The sequence below is a fragment of the Armigeres subalbatus genome, unplaced genomic scaffold (assembly GCF_024139115.2).
Source record: "Armigeres subalbatus isolate Guangzhou_Male unplaced genomic scaffold, GZ_Asu_2 Contig1871, whole genome shotgun sequence".
In the NCBI taxonomy this organism is placed as follows: Eukaryota; Metazoa; Arthropoda; class Insecta; order Diptera; family Culicidae; genus Armigeres; species Armigeres subalbatus.
The window spans coordinates 62,491-75,247 of record NW_026942696.1 but is presented as its reverse complement, the minus strand read 5'-3'; the positions used below and the strand labels follow the sequence as shown (position 1 = coordinate 75,247).

The window sequence follows — 12,757 nt, the reverse complement described above, 5'->3', positions numbered from 1 at the left end:
AACATTGTTACGATAGTTGGGCAAAGCTGTCTTTGATCATTTACCAGGAAAATATCCACTCAATGCGGCTTGGATTTTCCACTAATCCAAATTTTTCTTGCAATGCGTAATACCACAGATAACAGATATTTAAGCAAGAACAAACTTTATTGAAAACATTCTGTAAACTTTTGAACTGATATAAGTTGACTCACTACCGCTATCTACTCAACTGATTGCGGAAGTACAGCCTCAATATCTGTTATGTATGGTATTGCTATTTATTTGCTCAGACTAAGGCCTACATAAAAGTCTTCTCTATTCAGCTCGGTCCATGGCTGCACGTCGCCAACCACGCCGTCTGCGGAGTGCGGAGGGTCTGCAAATCGTCCTCCACCGGATCAATTCACCTTGCCCGCTGTGCAATTCGCCATCTTGTGCCCGTCGGATCGTTCTTAAGAACAATTTTCACCGAATTTCTATCCGACATTCCTGCCACGTGCCCGGCCCATCGCAGTTGTCCTATTTTTGCGGTGTGAACGATGGATGGTTCTCCCAACACGTACCTTCCATTTGCCATTTGCACTCAGGGCACTAATTGATTCTAGGTGCCTAAATAGGATAATAATCCTACGCAAAAGGTCAGCTATGAATGCAGCAAACTATTTGCTGTAGACAAAGAGCGCAATACGCAATTGAAATATATTTGCGCGATTTGACCGATAGACCCATATCATATGATCGTCATATCCCGTAGTGGACACCACCCAGCCGTCTCTTCTCAGGGCACCAAAAGAGAACGTGCAGTATTTTAATTTGTTAACTGTTTCATGTCGATTGCGTATCCTAATGTATAAGATCATTGTCACACTATCACCCAAAGTGGGGCCCGACAAAATGGCTGTTACAGAGTCTGCTGGACAAGGTCAACAGGATGGACTCCCCTAAGCCGGACAATCTCCGGAGGTTTGTCCCTTTCGGAAATACGGAGGAGCAACTCTGCGACCTCGTGAATCTACTGCTTATAACATTTTTGTTCGCTAAGCTGCCGGATTGCGAAAAGCATGAGCGGGTGCACTATCGAATAGGACGGGAGATACGACATTGCGGATACTGACAGACTTTTTTATGGAAATCGTGGACGATGCCTGTGAAGACATGGACTTCAAATTGTCGCATTTGGCTCAATAGAGCTCAGAGTATGGAAGGAGTTACTTAGATGAGAATAGCGTCTCATGCTGCAACTCCAAAGTTAGCTATTCCAAAAGAAGTGGCCGGGAGAAATGGGTGGATGCTTGTAGGTTTTGTAATTCTGTAAACCACCATATAAGGCAATGCACAAGTTTCAGGAATGTGCAATATGGCGAACGTTTAAAGGTTTTGACACGCGAAAGCTGTGGACAATGCAAATTTCAAATTTGCTGTATTGTTGGTGATTGCAGATAGTATCATAATCCACTAATGAAGTCCAGATGGAATGTTTACGGAAGGCCGTTCATAATGGTCCTGATGGGTCTTTGCCTAAGCCTATGCTTCAAATCTTGAGGCTATCTTTTTTTCTATCCATCTATCTTCACAGTAACGAAATATTTTTATTCTGGGTTGTTTTCGTTAGACCAGCAGCTCAAGTGTCTGATAAAATGGCCAGAGAATGGACTTATAAAATATCACATACCAATTAAATATAAGAGAGCTTTTCCCACTTGTTTGGTTTGGATTAGTTTGGTTCTTTATTATAGACCTTTGAACCGTTGAACCTTTGGGTCCGTTTCCCACTGATATCATCGCGATAATTGATTGCTTCGAAATTTTTGCCAATACCAGGTACAAAAGATGCCGCCGTGAAGATGAACTTGAATTACAAGCATCATTATACGTCAAAAATTCTCATCAGTATCACACCATTTGAAACAATTTCATTTGTATCCAAACCATATTCAGGATGTTCATCTGATAAACTTATTGCGGAAACATGCGGATATATGGACCTGATAAAAGAAAACGATGTGGCAGACAATGATGGCGGTATGGTGGGGAGCTTGGAAGCACGCGTGTAGTACATATGTTTTCCGGCTCCGGATCTTCCCCCTTTACCGCCACCGTACCAAACTGACTATCTACAAAACGCTCATTACACCGGTAGTCCTCTATGGACACGATACCTGGACGATTCTCGTGCAGGATCAACGCGCACCATCGCTGCGTCCCATCTATTTGGCATTACGATTCGATGTCTGTGTCTGAAGTAAATCACTACTTAACATTTTATTGCCTACATTAAGGCTTTCTTCTTGAATTCAGACACAGAATCAATCAACAAAATTGGCGCAAACACAAATGACGCTGACGCAATCGAATATCAATAACTATTCGAACATAATAAGGGAACGTCCATAAATTACGTAACGCTTAGAGGGGGGAGGGGGGGTTGAGTAAAGTGTGACGATCCATACAAAATTTTTAGAAGCTTCATACAAAAAGTGTGACATAGGGGGGAGGGGGGGTTGAAAAAGACCAATTTTTGCGTTACGTAATTAATGGATCTTCCCTAATGCTGTCCAATGAGCAGCTCGAAGTTGTACCCGTCCTGCTCGCTCTTTTTTGTCAACAAATGGGCATGAGCAGGACAGGGAGAAACTTCGAGCTACTTCAACTCTCATTGGTCAGCACTAATAAAACCAACCGCAACAACTCTCAAGCACTTGTTCTGAGCGCTGGTTTTCCGAAAACTTCGGAAGCTTGTACGTTAGCCCATTTCTTACGGCCAACTGGGAATTTATAGGTCGAGTCTGCTGTAGCCCCAGGTCGTCTTGACTGTTTTTCACTACCCACTCTACCCAGTAACTCATATATGACTGAATTTGGTTGTATATGACCAGTAGAATCTTGTTTACAATAAGTGTGCTACCTGTGATTTGGCAGAATCTATGACAAAAGGTCGAAAGACAAAAGGTCGAAAGGACAAAAGGTCGAATGACAAAACGTCGAAAAGACATAAGGTCGAAAGGACAAAAGGTCGAAAAGACAAAACGTCAAAATGGACAGAAGGTCGAAAGAAAAAAGGTCGAAAAAACAAAAGGTTCAAAGGCACAGAAGCTTGAACGGGACAAAAGGTCGAAAAGGACAAAAGGTCTATCAAGAACAAGTTAATAACAAGCTGTATTCCAAATGAATTTATGAAATGCATTTAACTTTAAGCAGAAATAACGCACTCATCTAATCAATCAAAGTTGAAGAATGAGCAATTTTCTAAGAAGGAGTAATTACTATAAGACAATATTATGATGCACGGTTTAAAAAAATGTGTCTTCCTTTTACTTCGACTAATTCGATTTTGGGTAATTGGGTACCAAAAAACGAATTAGTGGAAGTAAAAGGAAGACAATTTTATTTTAAGCCGTGTAACATTTCCCCATTTAATAAGAAATAAATAAAGCTTGTTTTTCGCGAGAAAGAGTTGTCCTATACTACGCAGGCGCACGCATTGAAAATACACCGGCGTATAATACACGCCGGTGTATTTGATCGAAGTGTCATTTAGAAAACTCAAACATCCATCTATTAGTGGTAATTATTGAATTAATTTTATTTAATTGGTAAAAATTGTAAAAACAAAATAGCAGAGTTTTTGCTAACTGTGTAGGTCAGCTCTGGCTCTGGTGCGAGATTGATTCTCTCCGTTTCAGTTTCTTGTCAATTTCAAACTTATGTTCCTTTCGACCTTTTGTCCCGTTCAACGTTTTGTCCTTTCGTCCTTTTGTCCTGTTCTACGTTTTGTCTTTTCGACCTTTTGTCCCGTTCGACGTTTTGTCCTTTCGACCTTTTGTCCCGTTCGGCCTTTTGTCCTTTTCGACCATTTGTCCCTTCGACCTTTTGTCTTTCGACCTTTTGTCCTTTCGGCGTTTTTGTTTCGACCTTTTGTCCCTAACCCGATTTGGCACCCTTCTCCAGTGTTGAATCGGAGCTCCGGCTCGAAGATTCCGGTTCTATTTTCTCTTGAGTATCTTCGTCCGCTTCCTCAGTATCCTCATCGTCTTTTGTCAGCATTTTGACGTTCATCTGGGTTAGTTTCCATACATTTTTTTGTTTTTGCTAGAACTTCCTGTTCTTGAATCGTCAGCAACACTTTTCACGAGGGCTTGGGCACCTTGAAAGTTGAAAGATCCGTTATCTCCTTGTCCATGGCCGCCATTTGTTTCTTGAATGTCTTCTGCTTCGCCTTCATTTGCTCCATTTGCTCCTTCTTCTTCTTCTGAAGCATCTCGCCTTACCAGGCCTTCTGTGCTTCTTCTTCTTCTTCGACACACATTTGAAGCTCCATTTTCGCCTTCTTCCGCTCCACTATATGCAGCATTTCCTTCTCCTTCTTCCGCAACTGCATTTCAAGCTCCAGCTTCTCCATCTGCCGCTTTTATCGCTTCTCCAGCGCTCGGACCTTTGCTTCTACACTAGAAGCGAGCAGATGAGCATTGGTGATGGATTTTTCAGACTCATCAGCCTCCTTCTGACTACGGGTCTGATGATTCTTAACAGTCTTCTTCCTTTGGGATCTTTTGACCATCTCCTGACAGGCTTCGCTTGGGCAAATTTTTCGGCAAATTACCCTCAACGATGCCCACGCAACAAGAATGAAACCATTCCGAACAACCGTCACACCTTACCATTTCTCCATCCTTCGTTGACGGACCGCAGATCTGCTGTAGCCCCAGCCCGTCTTGGCTGCCTTCCACTACCCTCTTCCTAATCTTCCGCAAATCGCACCATTTGGCCCCCTTCTTCAGTGATGAATCTCCGGTTCTTCCGGTTCCGGAAATTCCGGTTCTCTTTTCTCTTCAGTATCTTCGGAGTTTCCATATAATTCAGACTGGTTTGTTCAACATGCACTGAATCCGAAGCCATTATATGGACAGGTCCGATTCCTTTATTAGATACTAGATTTGAGTCATTTCTTGTAAGAATATTCCCGAAGGGAACCACAATTTCCAAATCGATCAATTGGTTTTTTACAACGCTTAAACTGTTGATCACTTCAATAAGCGTTCGAATATTCGATTTTATATTCATTTACATTTGCGATTATCTAATTTAATCTTTCTTTTAAGGTTTTACTTACTACTTCGAAGAATGCAACCGATATTACATAAAAATTTACCAAAGACACAAAAAATAGACAATAAACAAACAATGAATTAAAATAACTGACGATCTCTTTGAGCCCCGAGAGAAACGTCAAATATGTTGGCCCATTGCGACATATGACGAAGTTTCATTCAAGTTTGTTGTCCTTCAGTCAAATCCCGCAAATGTATTTGATTAGCGTATTGCTTTTTGTCTACAGCAATTTGGTTGCTGTATTTATAGTTTGATGTGTCAAGGAATGTCAATCCTAATTGGGCACCTTTAATTAATTATATTTTGAACTAGCAGACCCGACGAACTTCGTTTCGCCTAAAATTGATTTATTCTCTGATTAATTCTCGAGTTATGAAGAAAATGATGTTTTATTTGTAAGGGAGGTCTCGAATCATCTTGAGAAACTTCCCTGGCCCCAAAAACATCGTCATACATCGGCCGATCGGTTCAGTAGTTTCGTAGTCTATATGGTTCAGACAGACAGAAATTCATTTTTATGTATATGGATTATTGATAATTTTAATTGCCTATCTTCCGGCACAAACATAGGGCATTCTGGAATGGAACATACACAAATCCACTTAATTATTTGTCACTTACAAGTAAGATAAAATGAGTCGTAACACAACCTTCAACCAACGGGAATGAAATTTTTGTGGATGGTCTAAAAGCATCCACAAAAATTTCGTCAGTATGATTGAAGGAAAATTGTTGACGATTACTTCCTAATCTAACATAAATTATGCAATTTCAAACAAATACTCCATACATTGATGGATCTTAGAGCATTGTAAGCGGTACGGTAACAATAATACAAGACGGTTCCTGACGCATCACATACAGATGCCAGTAAACAGGAAACGAACACCACACTTAAAAATTACTTAATCTATATTTACATTTAAGTAAATGGACCTTTTCGTCGATTTTGGTCCATCAGTCAAATCCCACAAATGTGTTTTGTCTATAACAGCCAAGTAGTTGTATTCATAGCCCAATTTTTGGTGTAGGATTCTATTTGGGCACCTTAAATTATTTAGTTCCATGTGTCACCCAGGGTTGCCATTATGCCAGACATATCTGGCACTGCCAGACTTTTTAGTACCAAAAAGAGAAAAAGAGATACCATCCACAATGCCAGACTTTTCACATTTCAGACAGATTTTGTGTGCCCAGAATCGGTAGAATATGAGTCACAGAAAATCGTCTAATCCTGCGTCGGTTACAAATGTGCTGTTCGGGATAGTACAGCAAAAACAGTTATACGGTTATACACAGTGCATTAGCTAGTCAAAAATACCCGTAACTTTTTTTTTATATATCTTTATTAAATAGACTTCCAGCCCAAGGCTGGCTCGTCTCGTTACCCGTAACTTCAATTCGCTTCCAAAAACTTATTTTTGATCCAATTTCAATCTTTTGTAATCAAAGTGAATGTGAGGTTTTAGCGGATGTTGTTTTGGACTGCATTGCTGGTTACCAGAGATCGGTTCAAAGGAACAAAGATTTCAAGACCAATTTTTGGAGTAATTTCTTGCGTTTAGTTTCGTTAGTTTCGGGAATGCTAAATGCTTACAACGTTATGTAATAATAATCCAAATCATAGTCTATTTCCGTGACTTATCACATTTCCTGGTTATTATGAGTGGCAACCGGAGGTCCTTCGAAAGATTCGAGGCATCCGTGAAAGTGGACAGTTCATAAAACTCATCCGTCTGTCGCTCAATACCGAATGATTGATGAGGCCCATTATCATAAACCTCAGTTGCAACTGGAGGTCCTCCCTTAAATCCAGAACCTCCATGAAAGTGGTAAATTCATGATAATCATCTTAGAAAAGCGCCATTTTGTTCAAATGTTTACCGCAGACAGACGTTTAAGTTCATACATTTGAATTCGATTTTCTTGTGTAAATTTTCAAATTTAAATACGTTGGAATTGCATAGCACGCTAGCGCCGCCTATACAACTTATTGCTACATGAAAACTGACGTTTTGCCATATCCCCTTCTACCTCACCCACGTTTGCCACCCACCGAACCATGGAAGCAAAACAGAAACACTCAACAAAGATCTCCCGCACGGCCGCAAAAATAATTTTTATCTGAACGACTATACAATCGACTTTAACAATGTAGCTAAGCGAATCACTTTACTAGCAATTCTAGCCACGATATGGTAAAGAAATTGTGAAGCTGCGTGGATGCTGTTACCATCTTTTCGGAACTTTCGCGTTGATTGTTTTACATAGATCCTTTCACATGCGTGTTTTTTGGCGATTGTGATTCAAAACATGTGCCTGGACGGAAAACCGTAGATTTTTTCCATTGCAAAACTAACGAATAGTCCAGTCAAGTAAGGCATGGAGAAGAATTTAAAAATCAAAAATGAAATAACCCCTCCTGAGTAACAAATATCATCTCAGGCGTGCTAGCATTTTTAGATTCATTTTCAAAAGCGCGTGTGTGCGTGATTATGCATTTTTATTAAGAGTCCCATCGAGTAGATCTGATCAAGAAACTAAAAGATTTTGACGAAATCAAAAATCAAAACAAAACGACAAATAACGATTGCCGGGTTTGCCATTTTAACATGTGGCGCCATCTCTTCGCTTATTGCTACTTGGCAATCCGTCGGCCATGTTTTTTACACAAGTTAGTGAGTCGAACTTGAACGTCTGTCTGCGTGTTTACATTATCGAACTATGAGTAACAAAAGATTGTCTTGTTCCCTACGTATGGACTTGTTACGCTCCGATCAAAATCCTCTGTTGTAATGGACAATTCATAAAAGTTATGATGGCACTAACTTTTTTGTTGTAAAAATTCAATTATTAACTATGTTTATCCAAATTATTTTTGAAATATCTATGGGCTTATTATTTTTAATCTGAATATTTTTATTTTGAGCTCTGTTTTATAAGCTCTAAAACTTTTAGAGCTTATACTTCATTTAATTCAGTCTTAATTTTCTGAAGTACTTAAAATGTTATGAGCTCTAAGAATCTCATTCTTGCGGATATATACAGAATTGTTTCACAGGCCACTTTTCGTAGAATAAATTTGGATAAACATAGATGGTCAAAACAGAGAAATTTCTAATGCTGGTAAAAATAATTAAACCACATTTTTGCTTAGAATCATTTAAATTACAATTTAGAACATGAGAAGGATGAATTTCTTCGCCAAATTTTGCCAGATTTTGAAGATGTAGCATGCCAGACTTTTCCCAAATAATAATGGCAACCCTGGTGGCACCAGCAATATAAAGTTTGTGTCTGGGAATTTCTTCATTTATAATTTTAATTGCCTATCTTCAGGCCCAAACACAGAATACACAAATTCACTCAAACATATGTAGCTTACAAGTAAGATAAAATGAACCCTAACACCGACCACTACTGTTTCCTTCTGTCTGAATTGAACTTTATTTGTTTATCACTAAAAGAAAACCTCGACAGAAACTTTTAAGCTTTCAACTAATTTTGGACTGTTATTGTAAATGTTATGTTTTTCTCTACTTAGTCGTTCACCATCTGTTCTACTACAACATTTTTTGCCTTTCTCGTACAACAAAGTTGTACCGAAAGGCTATCATTTCACTCCAAAATCGAACTTTTTATAGAAATCTCGGAGATCCATGATGTTATATACCAATCGACTCAGCTCGTTGAACTGAACAAATGTCTGTCTGTCCGAAAACCGAAAACCATTAGCCACTTTTTCATATAGTGATTCTTAATCGATTTTCTCGCAACAAGTTGCATTCGACAGGGGACAAAGCCTTGTTGATCACTATTGAATTTGATAACGATGGGCCATTGCATTTGAAAGTTATTAAGAAAATGGAATCGAACTAAATGCGCTAAATGCGAGAAAGGCAGTCTCACCACTCGGTGAATTAAGTTGGGTTTTTCTTCATTCTCTACACCCACTGTTACACATGAGCTGTAATATCGGCCAATTTACAACCTACATGATTCCCATTTTTCTGCTAAAGAGCTCGATGAATACTATTTGTTAGCACCATTTCTGGAAAATGGCGTATACGTCACTTTTCAGATTACGGCAGTGCTCAACATCTAGGGGTTTCCAAGCGGCTTTGTAGCCATAGTGCTGTCCAATGAGCAGCTCGAAGTAGCTCGAAGTTGTCCCGTCCTGCTCGCTCTTTTTTTCAGCAAATAGGCAGGAGAGGGATGGGAATAACTTCGAGCTACTTCGAGCTGCTCATTGGACAGCAATAATCTGATTTCTGCATCTTTGGTTTTCAAAAGCTTCGTTACCTCCTACTAAATCCGGATGATCAACCGCTTCAATTGGGCTGTATCCCGAGGTGTTTGTCATGTTGCTATTCTCTGGCTCCTGATGTTTCAAAGTCTAGTGCAAGATGAATACACCATTAGGTGTTCCAATTTGCCAAATTCACGATTCAGCTATCTTGGATTTTAGTATGGCCAGCCGGTTTGTTTTCGTTTTGCACTGAAAATGAATTTTTCACCCCCGCCTTCTTCTCTTCCCCAAACTTGGAAGATTGGAGCACCTGTATTCATCTTGGTCTAGTGCATCTACGCAGTAATTAATTTTATCTTCTCGTCGTTCCCAGTAACCATCTGTCGGCGATTCAGCTTTACTCATTGTTTATACGTTCTTCCAAAAATTCGTCTTCCAGTCGTTCTTCCAATATATCGTACGCGTTCCGCATTTCATCAAAGACATAGTTGTTTTCGAATAAAACATTGAATTCCTTTGGTTCATTGAGCTTCTCAGTAACTAAATTCGGAGACACTTCGTTGAAAGCAAAAACTGTCATTTCATATTTGTCGTCGGCCTCGACTGTAATACTCCAGAAATAAGCAAAATAATTTCAAAATTAAATGAGTAATGTTACCTTCGGATAGTAATTCGTTGTTATTTGAATCCATCGCAGATTGAGATTGTCGACTTTCTGTTCGTTCGTTAGGGGCCCCATACACGCTCCGACATGTTGTACAACTTTGATCGCTTCGCAATTTTCGTTGAATTTCGCTGGTTTGCCTCAAATGTACAAAGTTCCAGCATTATGTTTTTCGGTTTGAAATACCTGTTTCAGAGTGCTGACTACAAAATTTAGCATAGCCATAGTCTAGGTCAGAGTGTAAAATAATCGAAATTTTTAGTGAAGTCCATTTTCTTCATTTGTCAGTTCACTTCCGACACATTCATAGTCGGCTCTGGACAGTCAATATTCAGTTGAATATTAGTCATTGAATATTTATGCACATTTTACAAATTGATAAATTATCTGAAATCTGAACACGTTTCAAATGAGTAAAGTGATTTATCACACAGGACTGAATCCGATTTTCATCCGCGAGGCACTTTCAGTGGTAAACATCAACATAAACAATGCAAATTATGTTTTATTCTGCACATAGTAAACACATTCAGTGACAGTCGAATGAATGAGTTCGTGGAGTAGTCGTCTGACTATGTCATTCTATGTTTTGAATATTCATGCGATGTTTGTCAAAATTCGGACCGAAGTTGCTTCATGAAGATGAATATTTTATGCTCTGGTCTAGGTCGATTCTGCCAATAGCTTTGATCCACAACTGTCTTCTTCTAATTTGAAAATCTGTTTTCCCTGTAGGAATTTGAAGCAAGAACACTCTTGGGTCTGACTGTTTAGCATTACAACTCAAAATGCCGCATGGATTCATCATTTCGAATGTTTCTTTGAATACTTTTTTCTTAAACCTCAATGAAAACGAAAGTCATAGCACAACTGACTTTTGTGTTGTCATTGTCAAAATCAAGCCAACAAACTTCTCAGGTGGTCTCCGGTGGATGTAAATAATGTAAATTTACCCACAAGACGCCATGAGCGCACGCGAAATGCTTATTGTACTTCCAGTTGAAAACCGAAGTGAGCTCTCGCGACAATCCAGTTTTCTCCCGTTTCCTTTTGTCGCAACTACTTCGCGACTAGTGCGCATCATGGCGCACGGCGGTGGCATAGATGCGCACTAGTCGTGATGCAGTTGCGACATCAGGAAATAAGGAAAAACTCAATCGTCGCGAGAGCTCACTTCGGTTTTCAACTGGAAGCACAATAAATGCTGCTCAAGGAATGTCAGTAATGGAATCATTCCTTGACCATTTCCTATATATTGTCCTATCTTTTTGCAAACTTTTGAAGTCCTTCTTCTTCTTCTTATTGGCATTACATCCCCACACTGGGACAGAGCCGCCTCGCAGTTTAGTGTTCATTAAGCACTTCCATAGTTATTAACTGCAAGGTTTCTAAGCCAGGTTACCATTTTTGCATTTGTATATCATGAGGCTAGCACGATGATACTTTTATGTCCAGGGAAGTCGAGACAATTTCCAAACCGAAAATTGCCTAGACCGGCACCGGGAATCGAACCCAGCCATCCTCAACATGGTCTTGCTTTGTAGCCGCGCATTCTACCGCACAGCTAAGGAGGGCCCAGTTGAAGTCCATACTACGCTTTAAGATCAATTCAAAAAGTGCATTAAAAGGCAAAAATGTAGGACATTCTAACAAGAATGTGTTAAAACTTTCATTTCAAAATCCCAGCTGAACAAAAAAGAAAGACTGATGAGCTAAACACTTTTATCTTGTTAAACACAAAACAACAAAAATAAATATAAATTTAACGTTAAATAAAATAGGCTGAAAACATTTTGATCTAGTAGGCTACAGTTGTATATGTAATTGTTTCTATCAAGAACCATGGGATTTGATTACTATGCTATTTTGGACATTCCTAGAAGTGCGTCCGAAATTGAAATTCGGCTAGCGTAGGTTTTTCCCTTCAATACACATTCTCGTTTTTAAACTTGTTTTATTTAGGTATCGAAAATGGGCCGTTCGCTGCCATCCCAAGAATGATTTTCATGATACTCCAGAAATACCATTTCGATCGTTGTCGTTGCCTCATTACTGGGAACTACTGAATGAGGCTTTTGACGTACTTTGTAAGATTACTGATGCTAGTATTTTTTTCTTTGCCTGATGTTTTTCAATTGTTCGGCTGAGACCTATCAATCTCGCCGAATGCTAGTATTTATAAAAGAAAAACTATTTCAAAATTTATGTTCAAGCAAACCCCCTAAGGAAACGAATCTACGACCTTTATGGAGAGGAGGGATTGAAAACGGGTGTCGTGACTCCAACCGGATTTGTACAACCGTACAAATTTTCAAACGATTGTATGAAGATCTATAAGTTAATACATCATACTTAAAGCTCCAAATTCAATTTAATTTATGATTTACATTTCCAGGAGTTCTTTTGCCACCTATTCACCCTACGGAGATCTGATTGATGCAGTCACAAATCCCCGCCTCTTTGCCAGAACGACACCAGCCTCGTCCGTACCAAGGCACCAGACATCGAGCAATATGTCGATCTCGAGCTGGAAGAGATCTACCACGGTGCTATCAAGAAGATGAAAATCACACGTGAGGAGTTCGTCGACGAAGTCCAAGTCCAAACAAAGATGATAGAGGAAACCATTACTGTTCCCATAACGGCAGGAATTGCTACCGGAGCCAGGATTCGCTTCGAGGGAGCCGGTAACTGTAGTCCGAAGACTTTTCCGTCGGATATTGTATTCGTGGTGCGAGAGCGGGAACATTTTT

The 12,757-nt window shown here is 39.5% G+C and overlaps 1 protein-coding gene across 1 annotated transcript in view; it reads left to right on the top strand.

Annotated features, from left to right (window-relative positions):
• Window positions 1-11,846: 11,846 nt before the first annotated feature.
• Window positions 11,847-12,757, top strand: part of LOC134203477 (dnaJ homolog subfamily B member 13-like) — a 1,326-nt gene continuing 415 nt past the window's right edge. The window contains exons 1-2 of the mRNA XM_062678349.1: window positions 11,847-11,914; window positions 12,447-12,757. The exon at window positions 12,447-12,757 is cut by the window's right edge and continues 228 nt beyond it. Coding sequence (XP_062534333.1) covers window positions 11,847-11,914; window positions 12,447-12,757 — 379 coding nt within the window. The remainder of the gene's footprint in view (window positions 11,915-12,446) is intronic.